This window comes from Oncorhynchus mykiss, chromosome 3 (genome assembly GCF_013265735.2).
Source record: "Oncorhynchus mykiss isolate Arlee chromosome 3, USDA_OmykA_1.1, whole genome shotgun sequence".
NCBI lineage: Eukaryota > Metazoa > Chordata > Actinopteri > Salmoniformes > Salmonidae > Oncorhynchus > Oncorhynchus mykiss.
Genome location: NC_048567.1, coordinates 23,956,287 through 23,975,872, shown reverse-complemented (window position 1 = coordinate 23,975,872; position 19,586 = coordinate 23,956,287). Strand labels below are relative to the sequence as shown.

General features: G+C 45.7%; 1 protein-coding gene across 2 annotated transcripts; it reads right to left on the bottom strand.

The window, feature by feature from the left end:
• Positions 1–68: 68 nt before the first annotated feature.
• On the bottom strand, positions 69–18,771 carry LOC110503942 (aggrecan core protein). 2 transcript variants are annotated; one of them, XM_036972694.1, is made up of 15 exons: positions 18,545–18,771; positions 12,344–12,426; positions 11,558–11,944; positions 10,696–10,870; positions 10,418–10,545; positions 10,036–10,329; positions 9,693–9,906; positions 8,161–9,659; positions 4,979–6,856; positions 3,054–3,161; positions 2,767–2,925; positions 2,150–2,232; positions 1,752–1,896; positions 1,464–1,646; positions 69–1,310 (listed from the first exon to the last, which is right to left on the bottom strand). In XM_036972694.1, the coding sequence occupies exons 1-15, from the start codon at positions 18,547–18,549 to the stop codon at positions 1,183–1,185; spliced, it is 5,469 nt and encodes a 1,822-aa protein (XP_036828589.1). In that variant the 5' UTR covers positions 18,550–18,771; the 3' UTR covers positions 69–1,182. The 2 variants fall into 2 exon arrangements, with proteins under 2 accessions (XP_036828589.1, XP_036828582.1); XM_036972687.1 differs by having other exon boundaries at positions 8,161–9,906.
• Positions 18,772–19,586: the final 815 nt, after the last annotated feature.

Sequence of the window (19,586 nt, the reverse complement as noted above, 5' to 3'; positions counted from 1 at the left end):
TTGATATGTGGCATGAAAATATCATTCAAATGCAACCATATTCACATGGATAAATACATTGTAATCAATTCCATTTTATTAGATATTTATTTTCTACTCTCCAAAAACTATATTTTTCTTATTTTCATTTAATCCATCTCCTTTTTAATTAGTTGTACAATTAAATGTTTTCTTTCATAACAAGTTCAATATGCAATTGTGCAGTCACAAATGGGATTTATAATTAGCATTATTTGATTACTGTTAAGTTAAACACTACCAACGTACAGTATTACTTCCACTGGAACTAAGACAATGACATCATTGGTGCATGAAAACGGAAATACCATTGTGGACATTTTCACATGTTCTTCCTAGTATCTTAGTGATTACGTTTTTACGAGAGTATAAAAAAACAAACTTTGGATTCTGGCTATTTTCAAGCCAAGTACTTTAAAAGTGGAAATTGGCTTCTAATATTGGGTCCAAAGTTCGTAAGACACCTGATAAAACAAAACACCAGATAAGAGGACATGTGGAGAAAATGCTTTGTGTTGTAGGAATTGAGAAGATATGGATTGACAAGGAGATTTTCTTATACAATAGCATACGGAAGTGGACATCTTAATTCTGTTTTTGTGGCAGAGGGTGGGAAAGTGGCTTCGGTTAATGTCAGACCAGCTGAGGTTGAGATTTAGGTTGCACTTTACTGAAACTCTCCATCAAAATCTTACTGTACACCCTCATAAACATGTCATAATATATGTTACTCAGTCAAATACAGTAATACAACAGTGTCGTAGCACAGATGGATATCAAAGAATTTCACTAGTCAACAATCACACATCCTTATACAACAAACAAGCCCAATGATGGATGGGACATCTTCGTTAAAGCTCATTCCAATGACAAACTGTACTGTGCAAATTTGATCCATTCCCTCTAATCGTGGCCTTATGTTGGGATGTACTCTTATTGTAAGTGTGATCGATCGGCACTAGGTCCGAGTAACATCAAGTCTGTTGATGTTTTAAATGGGTTTATTCTGGAAAGCGCTGGTGACAGGAATGTGATGACTCGTTCTCAGGGAGAACATTTATTTTACAAGGCTCCACCTTGTTGGAGGGACAAGGTTGGACAGTCTTTGAGTGGAACATAGGATACCAGGGAAGGGGAAGGGGCATATTGAGTTTGATGAGCTTATTAGTTCCACTTGATGTCCCAGAACCCTGAAGTGGCTTTCTCCGTGGCTGTGTCCACCACCTCCACCCCCTCATTCTGATAGGGTGGCATTGTGACCTTCTGCTCTCGCTCTGCCAAGTTGGTCAGGGCTGTAAAAACATAGCAGGTACATCATGTCATTATCACAGTAGAGCACAACATAACTTAAGCGAGTCATACAATGATAACATTAGAGACCTATCACACACATCATACATTTATTTTGTTTCATGTCAGTCAATGGAATGAATGTCTGTCCTCACCAGGGTGACAGTTGATCAAAGCCTCCTCCCATTGGCCGTTGGATAGGCACTTAATGACGGGGTTCTGTGTCTGGAGGAATCCTTCTTCACAGTAGTAGCGCACTTTGGAGTTGGTCTCGTAGCGCAGATGCGACTTACCAAACACCTTGGCATTGGCAATGATGGGGGGATGGCCACAGAAAGCTGAAGAGAAATAATGCTGTTAGGGGTGCAAATACATTAAAACCATACTGAGAGGTTGAGGACTTCTATGCTACACTACCGTGGTGATTATGGTTGTGTACTCACAGGTGCCCTTCTTGCAGGTGTAGGAGAGGTGGTAGTTACAGGGCACATCGCTCCAGCGCCCCCCGTCATGCCATACCATCACCACACAGTCCTCTCCAGACAGGAAGTAACTGTCCGGCTGGCCCCGGTACCAGTTCTCATACAACTGGCAGAGAAAGATGGGAAGGATGATGAAGAAGTAGAGGAGTTTTAATACTGTTAGTTCACATATACAGTAGCATGAGAAGCAGATCACATACCAGGAGGAGGTTATTTTTGCATCAGGTCTTACAAAACATAAGGGAGGATCTTCTGTATACCAATGGGATACAATCCCAGAGGCACGTTCATGCAAATAACATTATGTTTATGGAGAATCTAGACATATTTTATGGGAACACAGACTATGTGAGACTCACCAGAGGATTCCCGTCAGACCAGCGGAAGTCTCCCTCTATGGTCCTGTCATTCAGTCCCGTCCACTGGTACTCTCTGTACTTATCTAAAGGGAAAGAGAGAGCTCACTGTAACTTTGGGCCTGCAAACACTCACTCACTAGCAAGTAGGGGCCGCTTTTTACGACTACAGGCCATGGGAAACAACTAAGGAATGCTAGATAATCATCTCCTCCATATTTACAGACACAATATCAACACCGGCATCAAAGCCCTCCCATGTTTCAGGGTAAAATGAGTGAACGGCAGGTAAGACATGAAAGAAGACAATGTTGCGTCTTCCCTGGACCATACAACCTTTAAACAAATTAATTAATTAGTTTACAAAATATTCCTCACAGATGGTACTGGGCTTACAGAGGGGTCATTACGCATTCAGTTTATGCATTTTAGGACTGTAAGTTCTGTTCACACTGAATGAAGCTATGATAAATAGTTAAATGAACACATTCTCCCATTTAAGTGAATTGAATTACACCTTTTTAACAATCCACGGATGAGGGTTACACAGGTCAAGTTATGCAGAGCACTCGGAGCTGTCTGTTACAAGATCAAATGACATGTTTTCAGGCCCGCTGTACCATTAATGTAGTCCTGTTCCTCAGGGGTCATGACCGAGATCAGGTGACCGCCACACAAACGACAGTGCTGCTCTGCCACCTCCCAGCCCTGGCGCTTGGTGAAATGTTGGTAACAGAAGCCCATGAACTTTTCCCAACCCGGCTCACACACCTCCAGGTCTAACCAACATGAAGAAGAAGAGGTTAGATGCACACAGAGGAGACAAGAATATACATAAGGGGGAGCGATATGTTAATTATTTCAACATTATATTTGAGAACACAAAACATGCAATCTGTTACTGTACCTGTCTGGCACATGTCTCCTCCATAGGTGGGCAAGCAAAGGCACTTGGTTGAAGACCCACTGTCCACACATGTTCCCCCGTTGGAACAAGGATTATCTAGGCAGGCATCTGAGACACAAACGTAGGAGAGGACAAGAATTGGCACCAATGTAAATGCAGTAAAAATATTTTTGAATCTCCTCTATATAGTGTCAATGTAAAGGACAGATATGACAGGATCACTTTATTGTTGATTGACATGGGAATTTCTTTAACTGCCACTGGAGGGAGCCATTATACCAACAGTACTCATCATCACTGACTGACTATAGGCCTACAGTGGCTCGAGTGTTCAGCTTATAGAAAATAGAAGTTGACCTTTTCAAGCCCCTGTGCTGAGGAAATTTCAGACATAGGTGACCTTTTCACATGCATATATGAAGTGGAGCACATATGCTTCCATGCTTTTTTTTACCATGCCATTTTGTTAATGCCCCCCATGCAGTCTTTTACATTTTATTTTTAGATCATCACTGTATATGTCTAATAAATGAAAATAACTACTTGAAAATAACTTCCTGAGTCTCATTTTGCCATTGAAAAAATACCAATGAGGTTAATAAAAAAAAATAAAAAATACAGACATTTATGTGTGAGCTTGTTGATACAAATTGAAATATATTTACAAACACAGCCCTGCTTGGCAGATAGGATTGTCTAGACTCTAGAGCCCCTTCAAAGTAAGAGGATACATATGCAAATAAAAGAGGACTGGTCATTGGTCAGAATAATCAGATTGGATTGTGATGTCATGCTGTGGGCCAAAAACTCCCTCTCACCTGAACAGGCTGAAATTCCAGGTATTTTTTTTCTTTCTTAAAAAAAAAAGCTCTTGTACTAAAAGGGAATTATCATCATTTTTACAATTTCAGAGTGTTATTTCGACCTCATAGTGTGGAAATATCATTACATAAAAACAGAAAATCATTTTTTGACTGCACTGCCCCTTTATTTATTTTTGTTTTGGCTCTGTACTCCAGCGCTTTGAAATGATACAATGACTATGAGCGTGCAGACTTTCAGCTTTTATGTCAGGGTATTTTCATACATATCGGGTGAATTTACAGTACTTTTTGTAGATAGTCCCCCCCCCATTTTAGGCAACCCAATGTATTTGGACAAATTCACGTATGTGTATTCAAGTAGTTGAAAGATTAGTATTTTGGTCCAATATTCCTAGCACACGATGACTAAATACAGTGCATCAAGCTTGTGACTACAAACCTGTTGGATGCATTTGTTTTGGTTGTGTTTCAGATTATTTTGTGCCCAATACAAATGAATGGTGAATAATGTAATGTGTCATTTTGGAGTCACTTGTGTTGGAAATAAGAATAGAATATGTTTCAAAACACTTTTGGAGGGGGATGTTATCTATGCCTCCGTAACTTCCTCAGTCATCATCATTCACGATTCATTCATGGTTATCCGTAATCATGGTAGCATCCACATGAATGTAGAAGTGTTTAGGATGTCATAGTCATTGTATCAGTTCAAATCCAAAGTGCTGGAGTAGAGCCAAAAGAAAAACAAAAATTGTCACTGTACGAATACCTTTGGAGGCCACTGCATATTATGTTCCCAATCCTTTGCTGCTATAAACAGAGACAGCTCTCCCTGCTGTGTGTTTACCTCCAACCGAAACGATGATAATCCCCTTCTTTTGCCGAGTCAGTTGTTTACTCTGACTGCCATGTGATAGCAATTTTCTTTTTTTTTACTTTCTAATGACTAAGCAGAGTGGGGGAGGCATGAGACCATAAAATAAATACAAGAGTCAAGTGAGTAATTTAAGATGAGGTATAATGTAGAAAGTATGCAATTATGATTTGCATTAACACATGCATTCAAATAACTGTCATGGTTTGAGTTGCATTGAACGTTACCTGAAATGTTCCCAAATCTTGGAGTAGTAGAAGTGGTAATCAGTTTCTCCTCATCAACGTCCTCTGGATATAGGGGTGCTGCCGTCGTAGTCTGGTCATCGTAGTCCTCTGTGGTGGGCGTCGGGCTGGGGGTCTCTTCAGGCTCCTCAGTGGGTGGAGTGATGGAGTCAGGGTCCTCCGTGACTGAGGTCTCCCCACTGTACTCCAGATCTGCATCGGCCCGGGACTCCTGGGGTACGGTGGGGGAGGGCACGGGGGTCTGGTACAAATCAGGGAGCAGCGTGATCTCCATGTCAGTAGAGGGCGCATCTGTGCTCGACTCAGGCTCGCTTTCATCTGTGCTATTGACAGTTGTGCCATTGATGGGAGTGACAGTTTCATTCATGTATGGGACCTCTGGTTCAAGGATCCGTGAGCTTTCTCCAGATTCAGCAGATGCAGAGTGCTCCTCGCCTGATCCTAAGCCTGAGCCGGACTCTACTCCCTCTTGGCCACTCACCTCCTGGTCACTGTCCTCATCTCCACTCACCTCCTGACCACTCTCCTCGTCTCCACTCGCCTCCTGACCACTCTTCTCGTCTCCACTCGCCTCCTGACCACTCTTCTCGTCTCCACTCGCCTCCTGACCACTCTTCTCGTCTCCACTCGCCTCCTGACCACTCTTCTCGTCTCCACTCGCCTCCTGACCACTCTTCTCGTCTCCACTCGCCTCCTGACCACTCTCCTCATCTCCACTCGCCTCCTGACCACTCTCCTCATCTCCACTCGCCTCCTGACCACTCTTCTCGTCTCCACTCACCTCCTGACCACTCTTCTCGTCTCCACTCACCTCCTGACCATTCTCCTCATCTCCACTCACCTCCTGACCACTCTCCTCATCTCCACTCGCCTCCTGACCACTCTTCTCGTCTCCACTCACCTCCTGACCACTCTTCTCGTCTCCACTCACCTCCTGACCACTCTCCTCATCTCCACTCACCTCCTGACCACTCTCCTCGTCTCCACTCACCTCCTGACCACTCTCCTCGTCTCCACTCGCCTCCTGACCACTCTTCTCGTCTCCACTCCCCTCCTGACCACTCTTCTCGTCTCCACTCACCTCCTGACCACTCTCCTCATCTCCACTCACCTCATGACCACTCTGCTCGTCTCCACTCGCCTCCTGACCACTCTTCTCGTCTCCACTCACCTCCTGACCATTCTTCTCATCTCCACTCACCTCCTGACCATTCTCCTCATCTCCACTCACCTCCTGACCACTCTTCTCGTCTCCACTCACCTCCTGACCACTCTCCTCATCTCCACTCACCTCCTGACCACTCTCCTTGTCTCCACTCACCTCCTGACCACTCTTCTCGTCTCCACTCACCTCCTGACCACTCTCCTCTTCTCCACTCACCTCCTGACCATTCTGCTCATCTCCACTCCCCTCCTCACCAAAAGCTGTCTCTGGGGTAGTAGTTTCGACTACTTCTGGGATTTCACCCAACCCCTCTTGCTCCACCTTCTCCAGCCCTTCCTCCAGGGGATTAAACCCAGATGGAACGCTGGATTCTGGGATGAAGGTTATGAAGTCACCTGGGGAGCTAGCCTCTGCTTCCACGGATTGCTGGGTCAGGGGGGAATAGGTAATAGGTTTGGGGGATGTCAAGAGGGTAACGTCAAGCATTCCCTCGTGGATCCCAGAGGCTTCACTAGAGCCAGTGTCATAAGTAACTGTGAGGACTTTGTCAGTTGGAACTGAACCCAGGTCAGTGGAGCCCATGGAAACCTCTGGTAATGAGTCCACTGTGCCTCCTGCCTCCTGCTCCACATGCTCATCTAGGGTAGAGGAGTCGGGTGACGTGACACCAGACTGCTCCTGAGTGGGGTCAAAAGCTGCCAGGAAACAGATCACAAACATTATTCAAGCCTACAGTTAGTGTAATCCTGTCCACACTTGAGTGTTCAGCTCTTAATAATAAAACATGTTATCACACATTACATATGCACAGATGTTTTCATGTAATTTAATAAAGAGAGTTGCAGTCTATATACGGGGCGTCAGGTAGCTTAGCGGTTAGAGCGTTGGACTAGTAACCGAAAGGTTGCAAAATCGATTCCCCGAACTGACAACGTAAACATCTGTAATTCTGCCCCTGAACAAGGGAGTTAACCCACTGTTCCTAGGCCGTCATTGAAAATAATAATTTGTTCTTAACTGACTTGCCTAGTTAAATCAACGTAAAATATCAAATAAATACTGTACAAGCTTCGAGTAATTTATTGGGTAAACCACCAATGTTCGGGCATCACTGTGCCTTCTTCTCGGGCATCACTGTGCCTTCTTCAAGGTAATGTCATGAATGCTTGAACCAGGTTATGTAGACATTCACATTCGAGCATTCATGACATTACCCTGAAGAAGGCACAGTGATGCTGAAATGTTGGTGGTTTATCAAATAAATTACTGGGAGCTTGTATATAGAGTGTGTGACTCTCTTTTTATTTAATTTTTAATAGCCTACAATTTTATAGCTTTTTATAGAATAACATCTGACTGCTGGCTTGGCTCTGAAGCTAAGCAGGGTTGGTCCTGGTCGGTCCCTGGATGGGAGACCAGATGCTGCTGGAAGTGGTGTTGGAGGGCCAGTAGGAGGCACGCTTTCCTCTGGTCTAAAAAATATCCCAATGCCCCAGGGCAGTGATTGGGGACATTGCCCTGTGTAGGGTGCTGTCTTTCGGATGGGACATTAAATGGTTGTCTTGACTACCTGTGGTCACTAAAGATCCCATGGCACTTATCGTAAGAGTAGGGGTGTTAACCCCAGTGGTTAAATTCCCAATCTGGCCCTCATACCATCATGGTCACCATATCATCCCCAGCTTCCAATTGGCTAATTCATCCCCCTCCTCTCCCGTGTAACTATACCCCAGGTCGTTGTTGTAAATGAGAATGTGTTCTCAGTCAACTTACCTGGTAAAATAAAGGTTAGATAAATGTATGAATACAATTTACACGCCATTAGTCAGCACCTCTATCACCTTTTTTAGGGGTGCACCAGCTCATGCTTTTTATGTCATTCAATACCATTAAATACACATCTGAATATTTACTGCACTAAATCTTCAGTACATTACATAATTAAAAGTGTTTAAAAAAAATAGCCCTTTTGCACAGAAAGGCTTCTCTATGGACTCACCATATTCAGAGGTCAGTTCATAGGGGTCCATCTCCACTGGGCTTAGGGTAGCCAGGTCTCCTGACTCAGCAGTAGCAGAGCCACTGTTCTCCCCTGTCTGGAGGACCAATGAGTCCAGTGATGTGGTATGCTCCTCAGGGAGAAGGACACTGGCACTGTGGTCCACAGAGTTGGTACGCCGGTATTCAGGTGTGTTCTCCCAGTATGGAGGCTGAGTGGTGGACTGGTCAGGGAAGAGCTCCGTTTCCTCGTGAGGTGAAGTGGAAGATACAGATGTCTCCTCAACACCTGCAGCGATGGCTCCCTCAGGCCTGATGGACCCTCCTGAGAGGTCGTAAGAGGTGCTTGGGTAGACCGAGTCTGTGTCTGTGACATGCTCCTGGATGACATGCTCATCTCCGGAGTGGTCCTCCTCAGGAGGTGTGGGCAGCCCACTTTCCAGTTGCTCCTCTGGAGAGCTGTCATGACTAGTAGTGGCTTCAACTCCTGATACATTGTAGCCTGCGGTCTCAGAGGTAAAAGTGTAGTGTTCGGTCTCCTGGGTGATCCCTGTTTGCAGATGGCTGTCCTCTGAAATACCATACTGAGACTCACCACTCTCAGGGGTTGTGCCAGGCATGGGCTGTGGATCACTGGACCTGTCCACCTCCTCATACCCTGTGGTGGGCACGGGGGCCTCCAGAGCAGTCCCTGGAACACCCTCTATTGAGAGCTCTCCTGATTCCACGTTTGACTCTGACAAGGGCTGGTAGGGATCGGGGCTACTAATGTTGTCTTTATGAGCAGTTGTAAGATCACCTGAGTCATAATTTGTCTCGCGAGAAGGTGGATACAGTGTTGGGTTTGCGTTCAGCTCATCATACGGTGTGACTGGGTAGTTTAAGTCTACATTTGCCCCCTCAGGGGCAGGCTGATATGTTTCTGGGTTGCTGACATCTTTCACCGGCTGCCAGGTGTCCTCTGTGGGCTCCAGGTCTTGGGGGAAGGATGTGGGGGTGAATGGGTCTTGGGGTTCAATCGGAAAGGGTAGCTCCTCGTGATAGACTACAGTAGGGTCCTGGCCATCGACGGCCCCCTGCTCCTCTCCAGGCTGGTCTGGGTACTGCTCCCCAGGAACAACCCCCAGTTCCTCTCCGTGCTGCCCAGGCACAGCCCCTTGCTCCTCTCCATCCTCCTTGGTGTATGCCTCCTCAGTAACAGCCCCCTGCTCCGCTCCGTGTTCTCCAGGAACAAACCCCTGTTCTTCTCCGTGCTCCCCAGGGACAGCCACCTGCTCTGGGTACTGCTCCCTAGGGACAGCCACCTGCTCTGGGTACTGCTCCCCAGGGACAGCCCCCTGCTCTGGGTACTGCTCTCCAGGGACAGCCCTGTGCTCTGGGTACTGCTCCCCAGGGACAGCCCTCTGCTCTGGGTACAGCTCCCCAGGGACAGCCCTCTGCTCTGGGTACTGCTCTCCAGGGACAGCCCTCTGCTCTGGGTACTGCTCCCCAGGGACAGCCCTCTTCTCTGGGTACTGCTCCCCAGGGACAGCCCCTTGCTCCTCTATATGCACTGATGCGTGCTGCTCCTTTGGAACAAGGATGGCAGACAGGGAGCCCTGAGCTTCTTTGCTCACCACCTGCTCTGTCACCTGACCCAGGCTGAATTCCTCCAGAGGCTCAGACAGCGTCACAATGTCCTGGCCGATGTCCTCTGGCTCTGTAGCCAGGTAATCATGGGGAGATTCGGTGTGAGTGTTGCTGTTGCCTGTCAGATGCAAGGGCAATGCATAAAAGTTAGGCCAGAGGATGACTTAGAATACAGTAGGAACTGAGTTTGGATGCCACTACTGAAGCCCAGTATAACGTCAATACCTATGCTTTCGAAAGCTCTTACCTCGGAAGCAGTAAGTGTCGTGGCGAGTGTGTGCCTCTGGAAAGCCTGTCTGGTTCAAATGGCGATAGACAGTCCTGACCCCAGGCTCCCCTCCGCCACAACGCTCCCTGGGAGTGACAATGGGGTAGCGTACACTCCCATCAGCCAACCACCCCGGGCTGCAGGCGTTCAGTCCGTCATTCCAGGCTGCATACAGCTGACCTGTGGTAGCCAGCTCCGCTCCCTGAGCCAGACAATAGGCCTTAGCTTCCCACAGGGTGAAACTTCGAGGGGAAGAGCCATGGAACACTTCCCCTGTAGACATGGAGGGAGAAATCAGATTGTGATAATCTGCACTTGATCAAATTGATGAAATACTCCAATGAATAACAGATTTTCTTACCCTCTATATTCTCCACATAACAGTATACATCGTACAGCTCATCATGTTCCAGCAGCCCATAGTTCCTCACTCCAGGATGCCCGTCCATGTCTCCAAAACACCCCTCTCGTGGCATCTGGATGGGATATCTGTGAAGAAGAGTGTTGATACCACATAGTGTTAAACAACTGTTATAACAAGGGGGGAAGCCTATTGAAGTGGATGAAAGCATCTCTCTATCTGTGTCCACTTGATATGAGAGAACATTTACAGTGGTCTTTTATCTGCCTGGCCCTTACCTCACTGAGTGGTCTGAGAGCCAGCCCGCATCACACTGCTCATAGCCACTGTGGTAGGCTGCCAAGAGCTGCTCTGGGGTGGCGATGTGAGCCCCGATCTCTTCACAGGCGTCCTGGGCCTGCGCAAAGGTAAAGGCATAGCGACTGGAAGCATCCCGGTAGTGGAACACCACCCCTGTTGAAGGTCCACAGTCTTGGCGTTATTTCAGATTCAGTATTTTGTGTGAACTACAGCTACATTCACAAGGGAAGGCTATATCTGATTTATTATGTTACAAACTGCTCTGGTCAGGCAATCCATAATCTATTACTTGCTGGGTGCATAGGGTGGGACAACCAATTCATCTCAGCAGAATTTGTATGACATTATAAAGGTACAGAAATGTACAATAAGTGTACAGAACATAAAGAACACATTCCTAATATCGGGTTGCACCAGAACAGCCTAATTTCGTCGGGCCATGGACTCTACAAGGTGTCGAAAGCGTTCCACAGGGGTTCAGGCCCAAGTACACACGGGAAACTGTTGAGCGTGAAAAACCCAGCAGCGTTGCTGTTCTTGACACAAACCGGTGCACCTGGCGCCTACTACCATACCCCGTTCAAAGCCACTTAAGTCTTTTGTCTTGCCCATTCACCCTCTGAATGGCACAGATAAACAATCCATGTCTCAATTGTATCAAGGCTTAAAAGTCCTCCTATAACCCCTTCATCTACACTAATTGAAGTTGATTTAACAAGTGAATTCATTATTAAATTCACAAGCCACAAGCCTTGACACACGCACTCCTGAGTTGTTACTGTCACGGGTCAGGAACTCTGGCTTATCCCCTACATCTACGACATCAAACCCTGGCCTCACCTTTGACCTTGACCTGAGCCACATCGTCGGCATCCTCCAGGCCCTGCTGCACCTCACAGCGGTAGAAGCCAGAGTCGTTGTACTGCAGGCCCTCCAGCCTCAGGGTGAGGTCGGCTGGGGAGGAGACGTAATGGAGCAGGGAGGCTCGGTCCTTGTAGTCCTCGCTGACCTTCACCCTGTCCCCTCGGGCCACCAGGATCTCAGTCTCGTGTCCCTGGGACAGCACACTCCACTTGACCCTGGGTAGGGAGAGTACGGCGTGGCGGCCATTCGTGTTGGGGGGCGGGTAAGACAGAGACACCAGGCAAGGTAGGGTAAGAGAGCCCCCCAAGACGGCAGATAAGACAGGGGTCGTAGGGATGGTCACCTGTAGGAGTCTGGAGTCATCTGGAGAGTGCAGAATGAAGGGGTTCAATTGCTGACTTTATACAGTCAAAAAGTTCACAGTTTGGGGGGAGGGGGGGGGGGGGGGGGGGGGCATCTCAGGTTGCAGTTAATGTTATTTGTTAAAGTCTGGAACACATTCAAAAGTATTGCCAGTTGCCACTTGCCATCATGGTGTTGTTGACACAAATACCGGATGAGACACACCTGGGCACATCAGTTAACCTTGATTTCTGCTTCTAAAGTCACACCTTCTAAAATTGTTTCCAGAGTGTGTGTGTCAGCAAAAACTATGAATGATCGGGGAGTCACTAAAAAATGCCCCTATACCCTTAGAAGTCAAAGCTCATAGATAATTGAATGGATGTCAGTATAGCCGGGGCTGGCGGGGTAGTCACGCACCTGAGGCTTGGCTGGGGGTAGAGGAGGACGGTAGGGCGAGCGGACAGATGGCACACAGCAGCAAAGACAGGAGCATCTCCAATCTGCAATAGAGAGAAAAAGAGAGGTGGCGGGGGAGAGAGACAAAGAGAGAAAGACATTATCATTATAGTGACAGCTTAATAGACAAATGGAGAAGTGCTGTAGAGAAAGTGAGAAGAGGCAAAGAGGTAGGGATGACTCCCTCAATAACTCTCAGAGGGTCCTGCGGCCTCTTTGGATACCTAGAGACAAGATTAAAAAATATATATATACAAATATTGATTCATGCTTACAGTCATTCATCAACCTCAGAGTATATTACTAGACAGTGGCAAGTGGCCAGCTTTCACCAACCACCTCAGCCTCTACGACCGTAAAGTAAAAGCCGTGGCTAAGACATCAGCGCTGTCATTTAGCAGAGACTTTGAGAACGGATAGGATGGTGTGTTAATCCATCACATGGATCACTGATCAAGCTGAAGTCCCTTTGAAATAACAAATATTCATTCTTCATTTTGACAAATTGATTTGTATGACAAGTGTGAGGGATTGTTCTTTAGTTCTGCAGAATTTTGTTGAGCTTCCAATAAGTTAATTGATGAGATTATGGATATGTGTTTGTGGGGTATTGTGTTTTTACATGTGTATATACATTTCTTTAAGTCAAGTGTGTCATTAGTCAGATAGTGTGTGTGTGTGTGTGTGTGTGTGTGTGTGTGTGTGTGTGTGTGTGTGTGTGTGTGTGTGTGTGTCTGTCGATAAAGTATGTGCCTTTCTGCATCAGTCAACTAGAGTGTGTTAGAGAGTAACTGTCTGTGTGGCCTTGGTGTTATCCAGCTGGCATGAGTCAGCCTTTGGGAGCTCTCGAGTGTGAGCAGAATTCTGATGTCCCCCAAATCCCCCCAGGATGGCATGGCACAAAGCCCTTTCTCCAACTCCACAGCTTTATCATCATTATATCCCTTTTAGCAACCTAAATGTTAAACCCCAACCACCCCCACCCCATCAACATTACCTACACACCAAAGACACACAGACATAGCTACACATTTTCCCCACTGACTCGATAGGACCGCCACATTACCCATTCTGAGCAGGCCGGTGTATTCAAATAAGCAGTGTGTTTCTTAGAGGGTGCAAAAATGTATAAATGAATAGAGTCGTCGTCCCCCCCCCCCCCCCCCCCCCCACAGGATGTGTTGGTGAATGAACTACGCAGTCCTGCTGCAAACCCAGTGCACTGGGTGCTTTAGTGATCACTTTCTAACAGTTAGAGAATCTACACTGGGTGCTTTAGTGATCACTTTCTAACAGTTAGAGAATCTACACTGGGTGCTTTAGTGATCACTTTCTAACAGTTAGAGAATCTACACTGGGTGGACAAAACATTAAGAACACCTTCCTATTATTGATCAGACCCCTTTTGCCCTCCGAGCAGCCTCAATTCGCCAGGTCATGGACTCTACAAGGTGTCAAAAGCGTTCCAAGTTGGCTGGATGTCCTTTGGGTGGTGGACCATTCTTCATACACATGGGAAACTGTTGAGCATGAATAACCCAGCAGCGTTGCCGTTCTTGACACAAACCGGTGAGCCTGGCACCTACTACCATACCCCGTTCAAAGGCACTTAAATCTTTTGTCTTGCCCATTCACCCTTTGTATGGCACATATACACAATCCATGTCTTCATTTTCTCACGGCTTAAAAAGCCTCCTTTAATTAACTTGTCTCCTCCTCTTCATCTACACTGATTGTCTACACATCAATGTGGGATCATAGCTTTCACCTGGATTCGCCTGGTCAGTCTATGTCATGGCCAGAACAGGCGTTCTTAATGTTTTGTACACTACAGTACATTGCCTTTATTCAAATGCAAGTCTAACTTCGGCCATATAATCAGTGTGAATTCTTTATTCAACCTAAACTATCTAGTACTGTAGGTGGCATTCATGTATCATCAGGCCAATTATCTTTAGAATTATTCTATCTGCAGATATATCCCTATAATTCAAATGTCTTGATGTCCTAAAGTTTGACTTAGGAGGAAGTGATGATTCTGCTATATGGAGAAGCAGGAGGAAATGTCTACTGACAGCCCACGGTAGATTAAGCCGACTAACTGTAAAAGTCACATCCAGACCCTTTAATCATTTTTACAAGCTATTTTACAAGCAACCAGTGACGAGGTTAGAGGAAGAGAATCTCAACCTATACACTACATTGCCTGTCTGGATTGTTGTAAATAAAACAATCACGCACAAAAACCATGGGGAAAACAGAGGGTTAAATAATGAACATGTAATTGGGGAATTGAAACCCGATGTGTAAAACAAAGACAAAACAAATGGAAAATGAAAAATGGGATCGGCGATGGCTAGAAGGCCGGTGACGTCGACCGCCGAACACCGCCCGAACAAGAAGAGGGACCGACTTCGGCGGAAGTCGTGACACTCTGATAATACAGTGGAGATTAGTGGTGAAGATAGAAGTTGGTAAATTGCACATGAACAAAACTGTCTCGAACCTGTGAAGAAAATCATTGGGTAAATCATCCACATCATAACTGTCAGTTGAAATGAAATTGGGGAGCTGATAGATCTGTGGCAGTATCCATAACAGTAGATGGAGAGAATGTGGACAAGCAAATGAACTGTCACACTGGCAGCCTTCCCTCTCCTACTTGTCTCAGCTCCAGTTTCCAGGAAAATTAAGTATTTTTTGTCCGGTTCCTCAATTACCCTCCATTCAATCTTCCTCAATCCTATGACTGTTAATTAGGTATATAAGCAGACAGCACTGATATGTATTAATTTCCCCCAACACCCAAACCATCCCCACCCCCCAATATCCACACACACACTAGCGCTGGGACAATAAACCCCAAAATGATCGATACAGACCGAACCAACCATTTATCAAGGGCATTTTACTGATATCGATAATAATGAGTAGCCTTTACTAGAGGAATGTGAAGTTTGAAATGAAACGGGACAATGGTAGCCACAACATTCAAAAAGGTATAAGTAGTTTTAAGTGTAATATAAAAAAGTAACTTGTAAACTTATCGTTCAACTTATTATTATCATGATAATTCAGTAAATGTATCATGATGTGGATTTTTGTTCATATCGCCAAACACACACACACACACACACACACACACACACACACACACACACACACACACACACACACACACACACACACACACACACACACACACACACACACACAGTAGTTTTCTTCCCTGCTGTGTTGGGCACATGGCCCTTAGCCATGACACATTTCCATACTCCAAGGAGAGAGGGAGAGGGCTTCCTCTGGGGGGAAAGAGAGGGGGGGGGGGAGACGCATCCCAGGCAACCTCAGAAGTGCTTAGATGTGCATCACAAGTGGCTGGAATAACCAATGACTTCACCTTGGTCTGACCAAGAAAGGTAATTTCAGGCTGAAGGACTGCAGTATACAGTGTTGGTGATGGGGATGATGGTGGTGGGAAGGGGGAAGTGTGTGGGTGTGTAAGTACCTCTGTAAGTGGACTTATACTTTCTTGGACTGATTCAATGAGGGTTAGTAACAGATTATTTATCTTTTGGCTTAAGTAATGGTTTGATACATCACTCTCTATGGTCAAATAGAATGAGATACCGTAAACACGAACACAGACACCTGGCCCACACAGCCTCTCTCCTCTGTAGCTTATCGAACACCAGCTGTCCTAGTCATTACTTTCGTATAGTTCCCAAATCTGAGTGACTCCCCCTCCTTTCATGGAAATGGCACCGACCACCACCGTTGCCAGTCTGCCACCCTCCATTACCCGGCCTCATTCCACCCCACCACCACGCCCATCCTCCAATCCTGCCTCGTGCTACCTCGAATGACTCCATCTGCCCATCTCTAGGGGCAACCCATACCCCCTCACAGGCCCAGGCTGGTAGGAAGCAAAAAAAAGGGGGGGGGGGGGAATGAGAAAGAAAGGGGCTATGAGAGAGTGCACTAAGAGGGGAAAGAGAGAGAGAGAGAGAGAGAGAGAGAGAGAGAGAGAGAGAGAGAGAGAGAGAGAAAGTCAACAGGAAGGAAGCTTTGGTGTGATTGAGCAGTGCCCCTCCGGCAGGGCAGGACACAACAGAAGGCCCAGCTGAGGAGTGACATTAGCCATATTGCTATTAGCTTTAGCCGTTAGCCACTCCAGCCAAAGGGACTGACTCATGGAGGTGGGTGGGGGGGAGGGGGCCTTGGCCAATTTGTAGCCTGTGCCACGGGCTGATTAGGCAGAAATGTAGGGCTTCTGAGCGCTTAAAGGGCTTATGGGAGACTGTCAAGGCAAACTGTGGCAACACTCACAGCAGTACACCAAATCAGTCCACTCTCGTCAGTCAACAGCACGAAGATGGTGCAATGACCTATTTAGAAACCAGTGATCTCATATTTGCAATAGACAGTCATATTTGCAAGGTTAGTCAAACTGAGAAGGATAACCCAGATACCATAGCATCAAAGTGTCTGTCTTGACAGTCAGGCTGCAAAGAGGATATAGCTACTTGATCGTACATAGGAACATGATTAAGAGACCGGTAACGTTAGGCTGACAACTAGGGCATTATCCAGCCCTGTTAAAACTCAGCTAAGTGTCGTCAAAGTGCACCTTTATTTTTATTTGCCTCTACTTTCTTCATGGAAGAGATAATAATAATGGTCCTGTGAGGCTCAGTTGGCAGAGCATGGTGCTTGCTAAGCCAAGGTTTGTGGGTTTGATTCCCATAGGGGCCACACACGAAAATACAGTATATGACTCTAAGTCGCTTTGGATAAAAGTGTCTGCTAAATGGCATATACTATGACACAGACCTCCTTTTCGTTTTTCCGGTGACTGGTTGGCTGAATATTTAAATATAAAAACTATAATAGTTTCAAGCTCACAAATAGAAGTTAATTATTCTGTTTCTTGGACAGCAGAGTGGTCATGCACTCACCCTGCCCTCTCTCTCTCCCTCCACTCCATGCAGTAGAGTCCACTTGGGTAGGGCATGCGTGTCACTCCCTCTGCTCACCTCACACCCCTCTTCATATTTCAGGGAGCTCCTCATGGCTGTCCCTACCTGGGGCTTGAGTGATGAGCACATCCAGGGGCTGGGCATTGGGGGGGCTCTCTCACACGTAAACGTTTACAGTTCCACTTTTCCATGTAAAAGTACAAGGCGTGTTGTCATACACACTGTATCAGAAAGGTCCTGCTTGGGGCATAGTACTAAACTAGGTCAACGTACTGTATGGGTCGATGTTAGCTCTTTTAAAATGATACAACATCAACTTAGAAACAGAGGTGTTGCTAAATCAACACTGAGATGTCATGAAATAGCCTATACATTGTAAGTGCACCTTACTAGCCAAATAGGTATGCTGACTGTGAGAGGTGTAGAGCAATTAGCTACCTGTTCCAACGTAACTATCACTTGCCATTCCACAAAACATCTGTGTTAGCCCACTCAAATATCAACTGGCATCAAAAGGTCCAAGCCTTTGAGGGGCAGTTGTTCCCCGGGCTGGATGTCGATTAAGGCAGCTCCCTGCAAAATATGCTGTAATCCCTGTCACAGAATGTCCATATGTAGCCAGTTTGGAGTACAGTACAACTTGTATTTCTATAGGTACAAGTAGGCCTAGAACAACAGTGTGCATTGCCCCATGCGATTTACTTAATAAAATCAGTTTGGAGTGAATCCTTACACAGCACTGTAGCAGGTACAATCTGTCTGGATCCTGCTTAACTGTGCTCAGCAAATAATGCATCAGGAAAATATTATTTTACATTGAATACTTGAGATTGTGGGTTCGTGGTAAGTCAAAATAACTTTATATCAAAATAAACGTCCATAAAATTGTCATTTTGACCTACAGAATAGCAATAACAGTAGGCTAAAAGAGGTGATAGAAAATACTTAATTATATATTTTTGACGAAAAATATAGGCTATATTGTTTAAAACGTTTTTCGAAAATGTCTCTAAATAGCTAGAATTATGGCAAAATGTATTGAGCATGTTATGTTTGATTTACACAACGAAAAAACATTTGTTGGCTAATTCATGAACAAAACGTGTTATTTTGCGACAGAAATGTATGCTTATATTTATCAAGGACATGCCAAAGATATGTGATTTACAAATCCATCACCTACCTCATTTAAACGACCCTCTCAAAGTATCCTTTCTGCGGACCTCTGTATTTTGAAGCAGACTCGACAAGTGCAACTTCTAATAATTATTTTTCCACCAAATTTGACTGAAATTAGACAATGGGTTGTCAGGTACGAGGATTCCCTAAGTTGAATTGAAAAAGCTAAAGAACGACTTGAGCTCCGTCCGCCAGCGAAGGAAGCAAAGTAAAGAGGGATTGGGGGGCAGAGAATTATGCACACCAAAATCTTGAACAGCCCACTTTCTTCCTACGACCAAGAACACTTTCCCATTTGCGCGATGATGATGGGGGGGGGGGGGGGGGGCAAGACCAAGAATCACTGTAGGGGATATTAATATCAGAAGTCAATAGCCTGAATTCAAAGTTGCGATCCCACACCATCAATCGCCCACAAGCATGCAGGTTGAAGGAATCACTTTAGGGGATATTAATATCACAAGTCAAGAGCCTGAATTCAAAGTTGCGATCCCACACCATTAATCGCCCACAAGCATGCAGGTTGAAGGAATCACTTTAGGGGATATTAATATCACAAGTCAAGAGCCTGAATTCAAAGTTGCGATCCCACACCATTAATCGCCCACAAGCATGCAGGTTGAAGGAATCACTTTAGGGGATATTAATATCAGAAGTCAATAGCCTGAATTCAAAGTTGCGATCCCACACCATCAATCGCCCACAAGCATGCAGGTTGAAGGAATCACTTTAGGGGATATTAATATCAGAAGTCAATAGCCTGAATTCAAAGTTGCGATCCCACACCATCAATCGCACACAAGCATGCAGGTTGAAGGAATCACTTTAGGGGATATTAATATCAGAAGTCAATAGCCTGAATTCAAAGTTGCGATCCCACACCATCTCGCAGCAGAGGGTACCACTGAGGATGCTGCAGTGGGACTACATTAGAGGCCTATAAACTACCAGCAGCACCCATTCACATACTCCAGTTACCTATACCACAATTAAAAGAAAACAGCATGTCAGTCTGCTGGTTTTTCATTTTTTTTATTTAGAGCAAT